Source organism: Sorex araneus, chromosome 10 (genome assembly GCF_027595985.1).
Source record: "Sorex araneus isolate mSorAra2 chromosome 10, mSorAra2.pri, whole genome shotgun sequence".
NCBI lineage: Eukaryota > Metazoa > Chordata > Mammalia > Eulipotyphla > Soricidae > Sorex > Sorex araneus.
In genome coordinates, this window is record NC_073311.1 from 41,273,743 (window position 1) to 41,295,292 (window position 21,550).

Sequence of the window (21,550 nt, forward strand, 5' to 3'; positions counted from 1 at the left end):
ACTAAGCACAAAAAATTCCAAAAGAATGAAAAATGTTCAAAATTCTTTTTTCTTCCAATTAAGTTAAGTTAATAACAGATGAAAACAAAGTCTATCATCATTAGAAGTTCAGAATCAGCTTATTTTTCCTCAGATCAGCTCCCATAATCTGTGAAGTAAAAGAAGGTCTTGATTTTTCTTTCTTTGATTTACCCTTATGATGGTGTGTGTGTGTGTGTGTGTGTGTGTGTGTGGCATGTGTGCAAGCATGCATTTGTTACAGAGAGAAAGAGTGAGAGAGAGAGAGAGAGAGAGAGAGAGAGAGAGAGAGAGCATGCTTCGATAAGAATGAGTGCTAACCGAAGTCATTTCAAACTTCTGAATTCTTTTTAGGATCAGATGTAGGTGTTATAGAATCTAGGTGACACCAGCAACACCTCAAATAAATCGGAACTTTGCAATTTTCCAGGTTGACTTCCTGAGTGCCTCTACCAACGTTCACTAAATATGTTACTATAATGATCAAAAGTTATCTCCTGCTTGGATGATTTATCTGTTAAATTATCTAAAATAGCTTTTTTCCCTCCTCTACCTTGAATTGCTTCTGCCTCTACCTTTAATCACTTCTCAAATGCCCTCTCATGTTAGTTTTGACTTGTGTTATGAAACAGTAGAAAAGAAATCATATGCAAAGACAGCCATAACCCAGAGCAAAGCCAAGAACCCAGTGCTTTGACAACTGTAACTTTGAAATTAATTAGATTTATTCTTTTATCCTATTATAGAACTTAACATTTCTGTCTCAATCATTCATATGTCTCCAATTAACCTTAATATACCCAAGCTTAATAGCATACATCCTGAAATAATAGAAAAACTGTCTCCTCAACTCTGCCCTTCTTTCAATCTATAACCATACTGATTTCTTTATTACCAAATTATTAAAAAAATCAGTCTTTTGAATTAATACATTAATTAATATTTTTAATTAGAGTCCAGAGAGCTATAACTGGAATAAGAGGCCTTGCATGTGGTAGACCCAAATTTGATCTGGCACCACATATAGTTCCCCAAGCACAGCAGGAGTGATTCCTAACAGAGCAGGAAGGAAGAACAGAGCACAGAGGTGTGTGACTACAAAACAAAAGCAAACAAAAATACTAATCTACAACCAGGACCCTGTTTTTCTCCAGTTTCTCAGAACTTTGCAAGATAAACATTCACCTTTGCCACTTGAGGGAAATTGAATCTTGACATTGCAATCTTCTCAAGCTCTCAACACATTTTGGCAATGCTGACTAAATATTTTTTCAATTTTATTTTCTCCTTTTCTGTTTTTCCTAATTCTCTATCTTCATTCTTGATATTTCTTAATGCTCTCTTTCTCTTATTTTTGAAGACTTTCTTTGTAAACTATACATAGTCACTCAAACTTCCTGGTTCTCAATTTTCTTCTCATTTAATTGACTACATAATATCCATTCCATTAAAAATCAAATTACTAATTAACAAATATTAATATTTTAAGTATAAATACTGCCTCCATCTCCTTTCTTTGGTATTTCTTTTCCCATCAGATTATGTAAATTTCTGTTAAATCCTTATATGTATACCTCCCTCGTCAGAGCTCCACACTTAATACATTTACAAATTCAGTTATGCCATGATCTTTCTCATCAAAATGAACTAGTTCTCAAGTCTGTCCTATATTTATTAATACCATTCCAAAATTGTAGACAACCAAAGTCAAACCATTGGTAATTTTTGACTTCCTATATTTAAATTATCACTCCATCTAATAATACTTCATCTGTTTTCTCTATCAACTATAATACCAATAAAGTTAAGTAAGGTATAATAACTACATGGCATTTATTCTGGAAACACAAGGTTTTATTTAAAGCCACAAATTAATGTAATTCATCATATCAACTGAACAGAGAAACCATGGCCATCCAAATATGTATCTTAAAAGATTTTTAGGCTTAATATAATTTAGAAAAATTTTAGGCTCTATGTTTTACAAAACTACTAAAGGCAGTGTTTCATGTACAAAATATTCCAGCATGACACCCTCCACCAAACTCCCCTTCCTTTTACCAGTGTCCCAGTGTCCGTCCTCCAGTTCCCATCCTACTCACTGCCACACTACACCCCTATGCTAAGATTGCAGTGAACATCATTTCTCATTTTCTGCTGCCTTTCGACATTATTTTTTATTTTCCTACTATGTTTTTTTCATACCCTACATATTAGGGGGATCATTTTGTGTCTGTCCCTTTCCTTCTGACTAACTTTACTCAGCATACTTTCCAGATCATTCACATAGCAGCAAATTGTAGGATGTCATGTTTTCTTAAAGCCAACTAGTATTCTATTTTACATATGCATATCACTGTATTGCTGTCATCCTGTTGTTCGTTGATTTACTTGAGCAGGCACCAGTAATGTCTCTATCACATTCATCCCTAAGATTTTAGCAGCCTCTCCTTACTTGTCTTTCCCAACGATTGGAGGCTCTTTCAGGGTCAGGGGAATGATACCTATCATTACTGGTTTTGGCATATCAAATACGCCATGGGTAGCTTGCCAGGCTCTGCCATGCGGGCGGAATACTCTCGGTAGCTCTCTGGGCTCTCTAAGAGGTATGTATATATCTTTTACTGGGAGCTTGGTCTTATAGTCTCTGGATGTTGGTGGGATTACATGGCGCCAGGGACAGTTTGTGATTGTGGTTGCCAAACTACTGGAAAATGGAAGGTCTGGGTGGAAAAGGCCCACTCCCAATCTGAGCAGGCTTGGAGATCTCAGCCCCGGGTCCCACACACCTGGGTTCCTCTGCCAGTCCCTTCATGCATGAGACTTGTCTGAACATGTGGAGAGTGGCCTTGAGCATGGCTGTGGCTGGGTTCCGGAGGTCTTCAACTGTCAAAACTCTGCTTGGGTCAGGGAGGAAAAGGCAACCCAACCCCTCTGAGGGGGCCCCAGTGAAGACAGCCAGACGCAGGGGGCAGGACACTCTGCATCACTCTCTCACTCTCTTCCCAGAGCTTTGTTTTATAGTCTCTGGATGTTGGCCGTTGGTGGGATTACATGGCACAGGGTTTCATATATATATGTATATATATATATATACATATATATATACATATACATATATATATATGTGTGTGTGTGTATATATATAAAATAGTTTTTTTAATCCAGCCATATGTCTCAGATATTTGAGTTATTTCCAGATTTTACTACAGTGAATAATGCTACAAAGAACATAGGAAAGCAAATATCTTTTTTGAATAGAAAATGCCCAGAGGTGGAATATTGGGTCAGATGGAAACTCAATTCCTAGGTTTTTAATAAGTGTCTATCTTGTTTTCTTAAAAAGATTAGACCAGTTGACATTCTCATCAGCAGTTGTAAAATCACCTTTTCTCCACATTTATGCCAACACTGGTTAGTTTTGTTCTTTCTGATGTGACAGTCTCACTGGTATGATATATCTAATTTTTATACTGATTTGAATTTTCCTGATAAGTGACAAAGAGCATTTTTGTCATGTACCTTTTGGCCATCTGTATGTCTTCTTTAAGTATACTTGTATTCATATCTTCTCTCTTGTTCATAGTGTTGGTTTATTTTTTCTTAAGTTCTACCAATGCTTTATGTACCTTGCATATCAACTTTTTATCAGATGAATATTCTGTCCCAGACTGTGGGGTGTCTTTTTACTTTAGTCATTATTCCTATGGCAGTGCAGAAGATTCTTAATTTGATTTACTCCCATTTGCTTATCTTTGCTACCATTTGCTTGGCCAATGGCATTGAATCATTGAAGATACCTCTAGATTCAATGTCATAAATGTTGTACCTGTGTTTTCCTCATATAATTTATCAATTCAGTTCTAATATCAAGATCTTTAATCCATTTTGATTTTACTTTTTTTGCATGGTGATAAAAAACACTACAAATTCTGTGGCTTTCAAGTAAATAACACACTAATCAAACAAATGCATTAAATTAAATGACCTTCCCTGTGTCATGTGATGGCTTCGCTACAATGAAAATTCTCCATTTGTAAGTAATGTTATAAACAGTAGACTAGATTAAGGTATAAATGAAGCAAAGTGAAAGTAACATAATTTGCTCAGTCTAATCAGTGGCTTCTTGTATTGAATGAGATGAAAGTTCTTTTTAAATCTCTCCTCTATTCTATATTATACTCCTCATAAGACAGAATGCATCTGCTATGGCCTAGCCAAAGAAATATACATTTGTGAATAGGAGTAGCATCTCTATTTTTATTTTCAAAGCCCATCACCAGTTGTAAGTGTGATAAGATAACTTTCAACCATGGGATATATTTCTAATTTGTAAATGTGAAAAAAAGTATTTCAATACTCTCAAGTCAGTCTAACTTCACATTTCTTGCACTGAAAGACAGGAAACCAGAATTAGGTAACATTTTGGAAGATTAAACCTGTGACCAAAATATAGACTCTTATATAAGCTAACCAATAATTATCTTTTCATTAGAACAGTAGCTCTCAACAATGCTCAATCCCTGACACATCTATGACCTGTCAGAACACACTGAGAGTCCCCTGTTCCATCTATTTTGCCATCCTCAACTAATCCTCAAGTCTCTAAATCCTTTTTTGAAATCACATGTTCTAGCCCAATATCCCCTCATCATTATATACATTTTGTCATTCCATTCTCTGTTCTGTAGAATGAGTGAAGCACTCCGTGAGATCAGAATACATAAGGAATAATAAGTACCAAAGTCCCTGAGGGCAAAGGTCGAGTAGGACTACTGAGGTTATATTCTTTCCCAATTAAAAACCCTAGCAATTATTTTCCCATTATTTGTATACTTACTACAAACAATATATGGTTCAATTTAAATAGCATTATCCTTCATTTCCTGATTTTCTTACTTAATTTCCCCTCCCTAAATCATCATTATAACTTCTCAGTATGGAAAACAGAAATAGTTACTGCTCTAGGCATAGAAGCGTGGACAGACTAAGGAATGGAGACAAAATAGATAGAATGTATTATTTTAAAATAAAATATACAGTTTTCTACAAAGTTTGTCATTTTAATAGATGAAAATATAATATAGTATAAAAAGTATTTATGGAGTAAGATTTCTTGGGGTTGATTAAATTATAGGTATGTAGAAAGTAAGCTTTTTCATTCAGTGAATAAATAAACCCATTTACTACTAATAGGGAGTTTACCCCTGTATAATAAATATATTTAGCAATTTTTTGACAAATATGGGGCAAAATCTTCTCTAAGTAGTTAAAACTTCTGGAAATGTAGAAATTGTGCAATAATTTGACAAACTCCTTTACATAATGAGAGAAACAACAATAATAAATGTGACATTTAGCATCTAAACCTGGGTTTAGTGGAGTTTATTTCTTCAAGCTAATAAACTAGGTTAAATTTCCCTGAAGAGAAAGAAGTGATTTTGAAGACATTTTCTCTCTCCACATGTTGGGACACTGAATGAAATATTACCTAGACCTAAATGAATCTGTAAGTCCCATTTTCACAAAGATGTAATAAGTTGTTCAAGGTCATAAAGATTTTTGCAACATATGAATTAGATTGGTGGAAATAATATTCAAGAAAGAAGCAGGAGAAGTAGAAGAACTTCAAATCAGTTGCATAATTTTGTCTTTTTGGTACACCCACATCTTTATCCATAACAAGGGAATATATACTTCCTTAGAGATGATGAAGTTTAAATTAAACAATTTATGTGAGGGTGTTCTCTAAGCGCTATATATTTGTAAAATTAAATTGCCAGTTTATTAGTGAAGGTTACAGCAATGATAAAATATATAAATAAGTTATGATAAAGAAAATAAGACATTAAGCAAATCATTTTCTCATATATATCAATACTATATTAAAAGTCACTTGTCCTACTTGTTCAAATAATACACTCATACTATATGTCTAAGTAGATGGTGAATGGCATTGATTGGATCCAAACTCTCCCTTCCTTGGATTTTATGAGACCCATTCAGAATGAGCCAGGTTGAGAACACTATCAATTCCATGTTTTGAGTCCATCTGTTGGCAAAAATATAATGCAAACAGCTTTATATGTGCTATTTTCAATGAAATATCACAGAACAGCTTGTCCCAGTGATATTTCTAAAGCTTGCCTGCAAACCGCCTACTGGGAAATCCAACTGAAAGAGAAGGGGGAAGAGAAAGAAATCCATACTGACAAGAATTAGGAAAAAAAGGAACAAAAGATAAAAAGAGACCAGATAGAGAAAAGTGAGCTCTGGAAGCAAATAAGGAGCAATGAGAGGTGCAAAATCAAACACAGATAAAATTAGTTACCATAAGGAAAGGAGAATTTCAAGAAAATACACAAACAAGTCTGGAATTAGAGAATAGAGAAGTAATCCCAAACAATACTGCATGCCTAGAGAAATGAGGACAAAAGCAGTACGAACCATAAAAATGCATATAATAGTTCTATAACTGAAACATAATTATTAAAATATTATAAGAGGAAAGTGATGTGAGACAGTCATTTTTCTAAGCTTCACTTTTTAAAAAATATAATAAACAAATTCATTTTCCCTCTAAATCAATAGAGAGTCCAGTGTGTTTCATCAGCTCTAAGGGAAGGAAACGTGCTTACTCAATTCTCTTTAGGCTAGAGTGATAGCACAGGGATTCAGGCACGTACCTGGCATGAGATTGACCCCAGTTTGATCTTGGTACTGCATACGGTTTCCCGATTGCTCCTATGAATGATCCCTAAAAACCTCTAGGTGTGACTCAAAGAACACTCAATTTCCTCCTTGTAAGCCAAAAATTGATTTATATATCATAAAATAGCTTAAGCACTGCAATGTTAGTGATATGTAAGCACTCTTTCCTAAAGCAAAATGCATTACAGAGAGGATGGTGTCATCCTAGGCACTTACCTGGGGTCGAATCACCTTTACAATGTTCTTGAGGGCAGTGTCTGGGGATGGAGGTGAGCAGTCAGGTGTCGGGCCTGTCGAACTGTTTCTATGGTTACTAGTTCCTGGGGCAGTAATTGCTACCTCAGAGGCATTTTCTGTGAATAAAAATAAAACTTCTATGAACCAATAACTCATTTTGCCTTTTAAGACTGACATTATTTTAGAGAACATCAGTTGGCATTTCAGCTTAAAAGTGGTATCAATTACAAGATAATAAAAAGAAATATGTTCAATAGTATACTTTAAAGATTATTTAATGGATGCACTGTTCTCTTTTAAAAAGGTAAATTACTGTAGTGCTCTACAAAGGATGAGTTTTGTTACTCACCTCATGATCATAGGTCAGTGGTTAAGATAGCATCAACAGGGTGTGGAGAGACAGTACAGGAGGTAGGTGCTTTCCTTACATGCAGCTGACCCAGATTTAATTCCCGGCATTCTATACAGTCCCTCAAGCACTGCTGGGAGTAATTCCTGCAGAGTCAGCAGTTACCCTTGAGAATCACTGGGTATGGCCCAAAACCCAACAAACAAACTGTAGCACTGTAGCACTGTTGTCCACTGTTTATCAGTTTGCTAGAGCGAGCACCAGTAACGTCTCCATTGTGACACTTGTTACTGTTTTTGGCATATCAAATACGCCACAGGTAGATTGCCAGGCTCTGACGTGCAGGCAGGATACTTGGTAGTTTTCCAGGCTCTTCGAGAGGGACAGGGGAATCGAACCCGGGTCAGCCGCATGCAAGGCAAACACCTTACCCTCTGTGCTATCACTCAGGTCCCAACAAATAAACAAACAAAAATGTAACAACTATATGAATAGATTACAACAACTATACGAATGGTTAAACTTTTACCTTAACAAAAAAGTATGAAACTTTTAATATGATTGGGATGGTTCTTTCCCATGATCTTTCAAATAAGCATTAATATGCATTAAATCATAAATTTCACATCTCTATGATTCACAAATTCCAAATGCAAGCCAGCTTGCAGCACTTTTCCCAGAAATCACTCTCTGAGAAAAATCCTAGTGACTTGAACTTGATGAAAAACTGACATTTGTGCAAAATGGTTTGCTTGTATAGATCAAAGTCACTCAAATTTATTTGGCCTACCAAAAAATAAATGACTTCCTTTTCAGAAAATAAATGACTTGGTGCTCCTTGTGAATCTACTTTCATTAAGAGAATGAACCGAAAGTATACCCTCCATTGAATGAACTACTACTGCTAGCCTGGATTGTTCCAGAATCTAGCATCTGGAGCAGGTGGGTGTAGGTTGGTGTGGCATGCCACCCACTTTGCTAAACATTGACATAGAGAAAATTAAAGCTACCACCTCAAGTAAGCACGGGCTGGAGGCTGGGAATGGGGCTAGAATAAGAAAAAAATCATGCAAAAAATCATCAGCAAGCTGTGTAAATTTTTTCTTCTTCAATTTTCCTGAGCAAAACAATCTCCAAAATGCAGTTTGTTAACCCAGAGACAGATCAGTGACATACTGCTTATCTTCAAGGATAAGTCTTGGAATTCCATCCCAGCCTTACCCAAATGACCAAATTCTGTCACTTCACACTGCCATTTGTGATCCTTGGCACTATCAAAAGTTCAAGATCTCCACTGCACCCCCAACAAGTATATGCACACACGTTAGAAGTGTCATAAACTGTAACCTAATGTGCATTCCCCCAGGTCATCATAGCAACAAAGGGAAGGCGGGGAAAGATACAGATTTAGGATGTTTAAAATGCTTGGAAAAGGAAGAAATGTTCTCTATAGAACAATTGCCAACACAAAGAAAACAAATGCTATTTTAATGACAATTTGGCAATCCTCTATAGTGTATATTTGTATGTGGGGGCAACTTTTTCAATCTTAAATCTGCAACAAAAAATCTTTTTTTAAAATCTCTTAGAAATCCTTTTAAATGACTTCAATTAACATAACATCTTGAGACGTAGCCAACTATGGTACCAAACATGAGAACAATGATAATGCAATACAACTTGAGAATTGATAACAGGTAAATGAAGCAGCACAGTGTTAAGACGGGGGTAAAAATGATCACACTATGGCTTGGAAGCAAACTCATATTGAAAGGCTTCAGTTTTCAGACAAGAATGCCAAAAATATGAAAGCATGGGGATATAAAGAAGCATATATACTTTTTATTTATATTAGGAAAAAGTTGGAGATAAATTTAGAAGAAAAAAAGGAAGTTAATATATAGGACTTCATGGTCCCCAGGCACCAACAGTAGCCCAAAGCGTAGAACTATCAGAAGTGGTGTTAACCTTCCTCGCTGCAGCTGCTGGGAATGGCATCCAAAGTGATCCTCTAGTACCAGATAGTGAGTCTCTGAAGGCTGCAAAAAATGTTCCTTTTCAATGTTAAACAATTTAATGTCTTTGAGTTTTAGTGTTTCTCAACTTAAAAAATGAAAATGATTAATAACTATCTTCTAGGGCTTAAGCATCCAGATTATAATGATACAATACACATGAAAAATCACTAGCACACCGTCAGACATTTAGTATGAGTAATAAATTTGAATTTCTCTTGTTTCTATAAAACCAAATATCATTAATATGAGATGAAATATGGAAGAGGAAAAGAATCCAGAAGAGGAAGACAGGAAAATACATAGTAATACTTTGTAGATAATATAGCTAGAGCAATGATTATGGGTACTTGAGTAAGATTTGAGTTCAGTATCTTTAAGCTATCAACACAAATTGGTAGCAACTGAATTTAATTCCAGGAATACGAAATGATCCCTTGAGGAATGATTCACCACAAGAAATGATCCAGTTAACTGCCTTTGCATCAAAGTCAGAAAAACTGCTCCGGTAGTCAATGCAGACTTTACGGCAAGTGCTTCTTGAATGTCTTTTAAGTAATTTAAAACAGAACTAGGAAGTTGGTAATCAAGTACTAAATTATTTAGAAAACACTCTAAGTGTCTCGGTCTTCTGAATCCATGATCTGTACCACTGTAATGTGATTTTATACTCCCATACTCTGCTCTTTTTCTCTTCTAGGCTAGGGCGCATTTTCACAGAGATTTACATCTCCTATATATACTGCAGCTCAATTCATTTAAAAAAAAACACTTAGTGAAACAAAATAAATGAAACAAAACCAGCATGTCACCACTGGCAACTATCATTAGCATCCTAAAATACATAAAGAAAGGTGGTCTAGAGTTTACAAGTTCTATGTACCTTCTGACAAAAATCCAGGGGAGGAGCACATTATAAAAACATAACAAAAGAGTCTTACGAAGTGGACTTATTCCAAATATCCTTTATTATATTACTTATGAAAATACTAATTATTCAGCATATTTTGCTAAATTATATCCTGTGTCCAAGATAGTTTTACATGGTCCATCTACACTCCACACCTGCAGCTACAAAGCATTGCTGATGGAAGGAAATGAGGTGTGTTAACACTGTTCAGAGAAAATTACTAAGTAGAATTGCAATCTCGGATGTAGAAAGAGAAATTTATCTTGTAGTCAGATTTCCTATTATGCATCCGATTATACATTATGACTATCAGTTTCCTTCATAACAAGAAGCTTTGTAAAAGATACATCTAGTTTACTTGAGCTTTAGAAGAAAAATATCCTATGAATACAAAATAATTCATGTGCAGCTTTATAGAGCAGAGTTTTGACATCATTCACTAGCATGTACTGAACAGTTTAAGTGCAGCAAAGTCTATGCTAGCTGCCATATAGCTAACAAATAAAACTGAGATTACTTCTGGCTGGGGAATCGGGAAAGGTATCATAAAAATAGTGCTTAAGCAGGTCTCTGAAAGATTAAACAGATTAGAGATAAAAATTGAAGAATAAAATGCATTCCAACATTTGGAAGTAAAATGACCAAAAAGATAGCTTTATGGAATAAAGTTAGACATATTTATGGAATAAATAATCCTGCTGGAATAGAATCTAACATTTATGCAGAAAGTAGTAAGGAAGCTATGGATCATATACAATGGATTTAGACTTGGAATAAAACAACCTAAGCTTCACATAAGTAACCTCAGTTCCCTCATCTACAAGAATGCTTTTCTCAAGCTGTTGTGTTAAAGAGAGCTGAGTGTGTGTTTAACATGGCACAAAATAAGGACTCAATAAAAGTAACTATTTCTATTATTAGCCATATGCATACATTATAATTGAGTAGCTTGAGGAGGTTGTTGTAGAAAGTCTTAATGCAATAAAAGTAATAATAATATTCGCTTACAACTCATGAAGTATAACTTTTAGTTGCTGGGTATGCAGCAGGAGCTGGAAAACTATCTCTCATAAATGCTTAGAAGACATCAAGGAGTCCAAGGCCTCAACCTGACTATAAAAACTCTGTGTGTCTGCTGCTAGGTCTATCTGAAAGGGAGGGAAATCTGCTTCCCTCAATTTCTTTTAAGAAGGTTGCAGTTTTCAGATAGAGATCAATCTACCTGGGATAATTTGGCAGCATGGTGGCTGGTATTCCATCTACACCTTACTTTAAAAAAGTAAGGTGTAGATGGAATACTATGCAGCTGTTATAAGAGATGAAATCATGAAATTTGCATGTAAGTGGATGGACATGGAGAGTATCATGCTAAGTGAAATTAGTCAAAAAGAGAAAGTCAGAACTCATTTGTGGAATATAGAGTAGCATAATATGAGACTAACACCTAAGGACAGTAGAAATAAGGGCCAGGAAGATCACACCCTGGTTTGGAAGCTGGCCCCACATGCTGGGGGAAAGGCAGTTAGGACAGACAGGGAACCACCAAGTAAACGATGATTGGAGGGATCGCCCAAGTTGGGATATATGTGCTGAAAGTAGACCAAGAACCAAGCACGATGACCTCTTAGTATCTATATAGCAAATCACAATGCCCAAAATTAGAGAGTAAGAAAGACTGTACCTGCCACAGAGGCAGGGAGTGGGGTAGGGTAGGGATGGCGGGTGGAACACTGGGAACAATGGTGGTGGAAAATGTGCACTGCTGGAGTGATGGGTAGTTGCGCATTGTTCGAATGAAAAGCAATCATGCAAGTTTGTAACTATCTCACGATGATCCAGTAAATTTTTTATTTAATAAAAAATAAAGTCAGGTGTAAACACAGGGCCAGAGTGACAATACAGTGGTTAGGGCATTTGCCTTGCACATGGAAGACCCAGGTTCCGTCCCTGGCACCCGATATGGTCCCCTGAGCACCACTAAGAGTGATTCCTAAGCGCAGGGGTAAACCCTAAGCACCACCAGCTGTGGCCCAAAAGCCAAAATCAGATCAGCATTGCTAAGCAGACAATGACTCTCACAAGAGACTAAATATTCCAGGTATGACATTCCTGTGAAAGTGAGCTTTCACATTCTGCTATAGGCTGTAACTGAGTCACATCTATCACTAGGGGAAGTTCTACTTACTTTCACACATTTCTCCCAGTCTATGTTTTTCAGCCCTGTTCTCTGCTCTAAGTCTGCGGCCTCCAGAGGACTCTCAGTTTTCTTATAGATGTTCAAGCACACACCTAAGTGCATGGATGTTTTGATTTCTACTCATGTGATCCTTACCTTAACGCTATTCAGTTTCCATGTCACCTGTGTTCTTCATTACAAACAGCAACCACTTCATATGTGCATCTTAGTCTCTAAAAACTCATTATAATAGATGCGATGTGATCATTTTATTCTTTCATTTCCCTCACTCACACTATACCTACTGTTCAATCTCACTGAGATCTTTCATATATACCATTTTATTCTATCAAATATTTTTCTGTCTTTACTTGCTTACTTATTGTACTTTGATAAAATGGACCATCATTTAATGATTCACTTGTCAAGACCTACATTCATTCCTCTTGCCATCTGGCCATTCATTCTGAGTCAAATCTTAATTCAATTTGTAGCTGACATTTTAATGTGTCACCCAATTTCCCCATATATCAGAAGATTGATTCTTCCAGGTTTTTTTTTTTTTTTGATGTACTGCTAATGGACATTTGTCACTAGCAGCTCCTTTGGAGAACTATCTTAGAGTAACAGAATTGCTTGACACAAGGCCCTGATCCCTCTAGGAGCAATCAACTTCAAAGTCTGTTTATCTCAGAAGTACAAAGGCTCTGACTAGTGACCAATGAAGATTATTTCAAAAGACAATCCTAGCTTCAAAGTTCCCTGGGGAGTCTGTGGAAGCCTTTGTTGAGAAGAATCACAAACCTCACTTGCCCTATCAAGCATCTCTTCCACATTCATTGCTTTCAAGATCACTCTTAATTGACCTCCTTCATACCAATGTCCATCTTAGCATCTACTTTCTTCTCAGTCCGTCCTGGAATGAATTCAGCCTAATTGTTCTCAGGGGTCCCGAGTTGCATTTTATTTTCAACACTCAAATACTAACCACTGAAAAAAACTGTTCAACTGCTATGAATTAATGTTACCAGTGATTTGATATAATAGCACAAATCATTTCATATGATGGGAAAATAACATTCTAAGAGAAAAATGGAACAAAAGACACTTCAAAAATTACAAATAAATGTATAGACACTTTTCTCAATCCTTGCTCAAAATATTGCATAGCAACTTTGGGGTAGAGAGGTGGGTACACTGGTGATGGTATGGTGTGGAAATTATGTACATGAGAAACCATTTGCAACAGTTTTGTAAACCTCAAAATTGCAATCAGAAAAAACACAAAAATAAAAATATATATATTGCATAGGAGCTTATGTACTTCACACATTCTTCTGTGAACTGATCCAGTTAATGTGAAACCAAGATATGTGTACATCTATTCATTTAAAGAGTGCAATATGACACGCAACATAATTCAATCCTTAGGTGGTATATTGACTCCCATTTTGCTCTAAGTTCTTAAAGAAATTATTACAAAAAGACTGGGAAAGCACCTGTAGGTCTGAATGTGCATTAACAATATATCACTTACTTACACAAATGGAAGCTTAGGTAACTATAAGTTTGGATTGGTTTATCCAAACTTCATCTTATGTCCCTTTTGCTCTTTCCCTTTTTATTCTATCTGGCTTTCTAAATTTTCTTAGAGAGCCAGATTATGTATCTGCTCATTAGTTGATCAGATAACTGAGTAGTAATTAATATAAAACTTACCCTTAACTATATTAAGAAATAGGACTCTGATTATTCCCTGTAATCAGAGTTGCTCCAAGTGCTAAGCATCAGAGCTAAGATTCCTCTTGTCTTGGCTCTGTCCTCCTTCAAATTATACTTCGTCCCTAGCCTACCACAGTAGCCCCCAGTGAGAGACCAAAGACTTTTAATCAAATAATAAGAAGCATAGATACCTATAATATCTATTATTTGTGTGTATGTCTTAAAAGCTTTATTTGTATCTAGTGTTGATGTCTAATTAAATAACTAATAACAGTAGGCTTAGATTAAGAGTACCAGCTCCCTAGATGACTGGGATTAAAGAAGTTAACCTCTCTGGAAATACAAGGTCAATCAAAGAAGGGCACCTATTAAAAAATCAGGATTCTCCTATGCAATTGGAAAGGGACTGAAGAAAGCTGTAAGCCAAGAAATAAATAATGTTTAGGCAATCAGGACCACATACCAGACCTCATAAATTTTCCAATCCTTTTACAATAATAATGCAGGAGTATAAATAAACACATTTATTTAACAAGTTCAGGTTATTCTAAATCACTTTCTACTTCCCTTCTAGTTGTCCCTCTATTTTCTGTCTTTTCCTCCATTTTTTACAATGTTTTTCATGATTTATGCTCTTAGCACTTCAGCGTGCACTTTGCCATAGCACTGCTTTTGACCTTGGATATCTTCCCAGCCTTCATTGGCCTCAGATCTAGAGTCAACCCTCTAAAGCGAAGAAGTCTGTCTTGAACAACTACTGTGAGACTGAGAGAAAAATTTAATGAAGGATGAGTATGAAAATGTATGGTGAATTATGTGGCTCTCCTATATAAGTTTCCTGTGCATTAACATACATTATCACAGTGATTATAATTTGTTTCTGTGTTCCTCTTTAATTGGACTAGGGGTTTTTTCAAACTAGACATCATACATTTAATATGACTACATATTGCACTATCATTCATTACCATGGGTTCATTTCATTAAAAGCCAGAGCTCAATTTTAAAGTACTCATAGTGGGGTCAGAGCGAAAGTACAGTGGGTAAGTCATTTGCCTTGCGTGTGTCTAACTCAGGTTCAGTTTCCAGTATCTCCATAAGGCCCTCTGAGCCCCGCCAGGAGTAATTCCTGAGTGCAGAGCCAGAAGTAACCTCTGAGCATCTCTGGGTGTGACCCAAAAAGAAAAAAAAAACCAAAAAGACAAATAAAGTAAAACAGTCATAGTATTACAGGAAAATCAGTATTTAAGACATCTTATGTATTTTCAATCATTCACTTAATATTTGTTAATGTTTTTGCAAAATACTGATGAGAATAAATTTTAAAATATTCATAATTTAACAATGAAGCTAAATGTTTAACTATAACAATTTAATTGATTTAATTATTTATTTAATTTAATCATCTATCAATTTTGCTTTTTTTGGGTTTGGTTTGGTGATATATTTTTTTAGTGCTAGGAATTGAACCCAGCGTTTTACTCACATAAAGTTAAGTGTCTACACATTGAACCACATCCTGTACCTCAACTTTAGTTTAAAAGAATAATACTACTTGTCAAAAACTTGCATAGAAAAAAAATACTAAATAGGAAACAAGAATTCATTCTTAATTCAAAGATATGAACTTATTGATCTTCTTATTATAATAAGCAGTGTCAGATATAGGCATTATTAAATATAAGCCATTTAATTACCTAGAGATTCATGTTCATTTCATATCACATATCTTAGAAAAGCATCATAATTATAAAAAGAAATACAAATATAGGAGTATCTTAAAAATCTTTCACTACTTAACAAAGTTCAGGAAATGAGAATAGTAGATTATCACACCATGCTGTGATCTTATGGAGAAGACTTAATTTCTTATTTAGTGAATAAAATTCCTACCCAGGAAAGCTATCAATTCTCAATTTTTAATACATGTAAACAAAGTTTACTGGATTATTTCTTTTATGTGCCATCTGCAAGATGTGTTTGATATATTATCAAGTGTGTGCATGTAGGCACATCAAAAGATAATTCAGAGAATAAATTTGATGTGTAAATTAAAAAAGTACAGAGTAACTCTTGAAGTCATGAATTTTACTGAAAATATCAGTAAATCCAAGAAAAAGTAGATTAAATTCAGCAACAATATAACTTTTGTTAGAAATCTACATTAGTCAGGAACCCTAATTTACTTTGAATAAGTGGAATTTGAGTGTAAGATATATCTATAATCATTTTTATTATCATTTTTTATTATCATTTACTTTATTATCATTTGAACAAAAATGTCCTTGATATGCTAATATGCTTTCAAATTATGTGGATATTCATGATGACAATTTCATATATCATAAATGAAATACATTGATCATAATGAAAACTTTACATATTTAGTGAAAAGCCTCATGCCTTTCATGGCTTTTGAAATCATATTGAATAGTTTCAATAGACCCCCAGAAAGTAAAATAGAAACTATAGTACTATTTTTTTTTTTTTTTGCTTTTTGGGTCACACCTGGCGATGCACAGGGGTTACTCCTGGCTCTGCACTCAGGAATTACCCCTGGCCGTGCTCAGGGGACCATATGGGATGCTGGGATTTGAACCCGGGTCGGCCGCGTGCAAGGCAAAAGCCCTACCCGCTGTGCTATCTCTCCAGCCCCGAAACTATAGTACTATTAAATCCAAACTTATCTCTCTACTTTCATACTCACAATGGAAATAAAACTGGATCGTAAGTAATAGTTATCTTTTCCTAATTTAGAGATAATTCTATCTTCTACTATTGTACATATATATTATTATTATTATTATCAAGATCTTTTGGTGTGCTTCTGGGCACTGGGACTCTGCCTACCTGCTCCCTCTCACCATGGCCTGGTCCGAATTGAAAGCCTTGTGCCTGGAACCTTGCAGGCTTCCCCTTCACAGACCCCAGCCCTATATCAGGAGTCTCCCCAATATCAGGAATTCCCCCACATGACATCAGCTCTAATTCTCCAAACCTAAAACCACACAGACATGATAGATTCTGCATTAGATTATTACTGAACACTCTTCATTTTGAGTCCAGTGAGAGAAACAATTATACTTCACTGAACTTGTAATCATATGTATCTCTGTCAACTAAATGGAATGATTAGTTCAAAAAGCCTCTTGTCATAGTCTAACAGCACTAAAAAGTAAAGGAAAAAATCTGAATAGTAGAGCCCTCTGGTGTAAACAACTGAACATACCACTTCTTAAGTAACTGGGAATCTAAACCTCCAACATTAACCCACATAAAACTCAAAGAAAAATGAGGAACCCAACTGTTTTGTCAGAGATAGAAACCAGGCAAATCATCAAGCCCATTAAAACTCTCATCTGGACCACAAGGACCTGAAATCAGCACTTATTACAATTGGCAATAGAAATTAGGCAAGCACTTACCAGTGAAATCAAGTAATTATTAGACGAGACATTTGACCAACTCAAAGAACTGATTCAGAGTATGACAGATTCCATCCAACCATGTGGATGAACTTGAGACAAAATAAAAGCTATCATTGATAGGTAAAAGGGAAGAGAAGCACTAGAATGGAAGAGAATGGAAGGTACTTCCTGGATAACAGCAAGTGGAATAATGTCTGAATTATAGGAATATCAAAAGGAGATAAAAATAGGAAAATGGAAGAAAAGTGGCAGGAGAGATTATAGCTAAGAACTTCCCCACTTTCTGGAGGGAGGCCGATATACAGACTCAAGAAAAGAGTACAGGAAAAGAATGTAATCAAAATTCAAAGAGAGATATAGATTTAAAGCTTCTAGGGAGAAGGAAACTTAAATATAAGAGAACCAATATCAGGATCACAACAGATCTACTACATGAAGCAGCATAGTAAAGATAAGAGTGGGATGACATATTCAAATTACTCACTGAAAAAAACTTTCAACCTAGAGTCCCCTACCCTGCAAAGCTTTCATTTAGATGGGAGGGAAGGATAAAACCATTCTCAAACAAGAGCTGAAAGAATTTGCTATAACTAAATCAACCCTGAACGAAACACTGAAAAATTATTTATAGAAACAAAATAGCCAATTGTAGAAACAACAACCTCATATAGTAAAATGTCAAACAGCCTTATACATCAATAATTTCTCTGAATGTCAATGGACTTAACTCCCATCAGAAGACACACAGTGGCAGAATATGTCAGGAACAAAATCCATTCATTTTTTGCTTACAGAAAACATAAAATCACGATAATCAGGCTCAGAGTGAAAGGAAAGAAAACAATCATATAAGCTGAAGGTAAACAGAAAAAAGTTGGGACAGCCACTTATATCAGACCAAGCACCATTCATTCTGTCACTGTCACTGTTATCCCATTGCTCATCGATTTGTTTGAGCAGGCACCAATAACATCTCTCATTGAGAGACATACTGTTACTGTTTTTGGCATATCCAATATGCACGGGTAGCTTGCCAGGCTCTGCCGTGGGGGCCTCCATACTTTCAGTAGCTTGCCAGGCTCTCAGAGAGGGGCAGAGGAATCGAACATGGGTTGGCCCTGTGAAAGATGAAAGCCCAACCGCTGTGCTATCGCTCCAGCCCACCACTCATTCTAAAGAAAGTAATTAGAAATAGAGATGAACAGTATTTATTGGCTAAGGAAACAATAGATCAAGAAGTACTAAATGTAATTAACATGTGCACCAAATGTATAATCAGCAAAGTTTTTTATTAAATATAAATATACAAATTTATTTGTTTGTTTTATAATTTTTTAAATTTTATTGAATCACTGTGAGATAGTTACAAGCTTTCAGGTTTGGGTTACAATCACACAATGATCAAACACCCATCCCTCCACCAGTGCACATTCTCTACCACCAATATCCCGGCTATATCCCCCCTTTCCCACCCTCGCCCTGCCTCTAAGGCAGACAATATTCCCCATAACTGTATCTCTACTTTTGGGCATTATAGCTTGCAACACAGACACTGAGAAGTCATCATGTTTGGTCCATTATCTACTTTCGGCATGCATCTCCCATCCCAGCTGGTTCCTTCAGCCATCATTTTCTTAGTGATCCCTTCTCTATTAATCATCAAAGTTTATACAGATTTTGCTCACAAACCTAAAGAAACAAATGAATGAAAATGCAATTGTAGTGGGGGATTTCAAAAGTACATTGTCACCACTGGACAGATCAACTAGACAGAATGTCAGTAAAAGAATAAGAATCCTAAATGAAGAACTAGAAGAGCTGGGGCTAGTAGATATATACAGGGCTTTACATCCTCCCCAAAGCCCAATATACATTCTTCTCTAGTGCATATATAACATTTTCCAAGATCACATGTTACACCATAAAATAAACACACAAATTCACAAACATAAAAATCATACCAAGTATCATATCAGACCATAATGTCACATAAAAAGAAGTGGAGAAACTCTAACAACTGGAGACTAAAAAACAAGCTACAAAATAACAGCTGAATCAAAGAGGAAATCAAGGAAGGAATTAAAATTTCTTTGTGGCTAATAATAATAAAAGAATGAGTTATTAAAACCTATGGAACACAGCAAATGCCATACTTAGAAGGAAATGCATATCAATACAAGCCTAATCAGAAAGAAGAGAAAGATAAAATTGAAAATATAAATGAACATCTGAGCCCTAGGAGAACCACTAGGAAGTCAATCAAATCCCTGTAGAAGGAAGAAAATAATAAAAACCAGAGCAGAGATCAACAGTACAGAAACTAAGAAAGCATTATAATACAAATCAATGAAACTAGAAGATGTTTCTTCAAAAGAATAAGTAAGATAGACAAATCTTTGGCTAGACTCACAAGGAAAAAAGGGGATACACCATTCAAACAGGATCAGAAATGAATGAGGAGAAATGCAACAGAATCTTCAGAAATGCAAGACATCATGAGATCTTACAAGGAGCAACTGTACTAGTTAAGCTGGAGACCTAGGAGAAATCATTTCTTAGAATCATGTAACCTCCCAAAAGTGAATCAAGAGGAAATAAAAAGTCTACACAGTCCTTTCCTCAGGTAGTAATCCATTTAAATAGTCATAGTAAATTTACTTCTTATAATATTTCTATTTTTTCTTTTTTGGGTCATACCTGGCAATGCACAAGGGTTATTCCTGGCTTTGCACTCAGGAATTATTCCTGGTGGTGTTCAGGGGACCATATGGGATGCTGGGAATAGAACCTGGGTCAGTCACGTGCAAGGCAAATGCCCTACCCACTGTGCTATTGCTCCAGCCCCTTTATAATATTTCTAGTAATCCATTTAAATAATCATAGTAAATTTACTTCCTATAACATTTCTAGTCATTTTGTATGAACACAGTAAGATATATATTAAGCTTAAAGGTTGGCTCTTCCTGGGGGCATCTCTGTATATTCCAGACCACAGTCCTCAGGCCAGGTTGCTCTTTTGTAATCCCAGCAGGTTCCTTATTCAGTTATTTCTTTTTGGATCATGACAGAGTTTGTTCCATGACCATGCTCTTAACTTATTATACTTATGGTGCTTAGCTTGTCCCCTTTTGATAACAGGGTAGCTTAAAGCTTGCCCTTGGTCCATCCAGCCCCTTCGTCGGGACCCTGTTCTTAAAGTGCTAGGAACTAAGGGCAGCTGAAGCTTAAATAAATATGGATGCCCAGGAGTAAATATTATTTTGGAGTCAATTAACTCCCATGTTACGAAGCATAGCATGGATTATCTTCCTGTGTCCATACAAAATTACTTTGCTAAACCATGCAAGTGACATAAAATAAAGAGAAAAGCAATATAGGATTATTAGTGTTTGATGAAATTGGGTGTGCCTCAGGGGCACTGTTGTGGGAGTAACTCAACAAACCTAAGTTCCCTGCAGGAGGAGCAAGGACAACCAATGTTAACCAACATAATGTTTAATAAATACAATTTTCATTTATTTTTTTAATTAATCACCATGAATACAGTTACATACTTACAAACTTTTATGATTATGCATCAATCATACAATGATTGAGTACCCATTCTTCCACCAGTGCCCATTCTCCACCACCAACGTTCACAGTATCCCTCCTGCCACTCCCACCTCTTCCCACCCCCTGCCTCCGTGGCAGGCACACTCCCTCTTACTCTCTCTCTCTCTCTCAAAAGAAATCTTTCTATTCAAATAATAGTATTAGTAGAAATGAAATGCTCTCAATCCCACTAAAAATACTTTCAAATATCAATAATCCACATAATAGTAAAGTTCTTTTAAGGCTGCTTTCCTCAGCCTGCTTCATAAGCAGAGGGGAGAAGGCAGATGGAATAGAGAAGGGATCACTAAGAAAATGATGGCTGGAGGAATCAGTTGGTATGGGAGTTGTGTGCTGAAAGTAGATAATGGACCAAACATGATGACCTCT

General features: G+C 35.9%; 1 protein-coding gene across 11 annotated transcripts in view; it reads right to left on the bottom strand.

The window, feature by feature from the left end:
* Nucleotides 1–21,550, bottom strand: part of ANKS1B (ankyrin repeat and sterile alpha motif domain containing 1B) — a 1,196,591-nt gene that overhangs the window by 737,282 nt on the left and 437,759 nt on the right. For all 11 annotated transcript variants that reach the window (XM_055118593.1, XM_055118592.1, XM_055118591.1 and 8 more), the window contains exon 11: nt 6,946–7,082. In XM_055118593.1, coding sequence (XP_054974568.1) covers nt 6,946–7,082 — 137 coding nt within the window. The remainder of the gene's footprint in view (nt 1–6,945; nt 7,083–21,550) is intronic.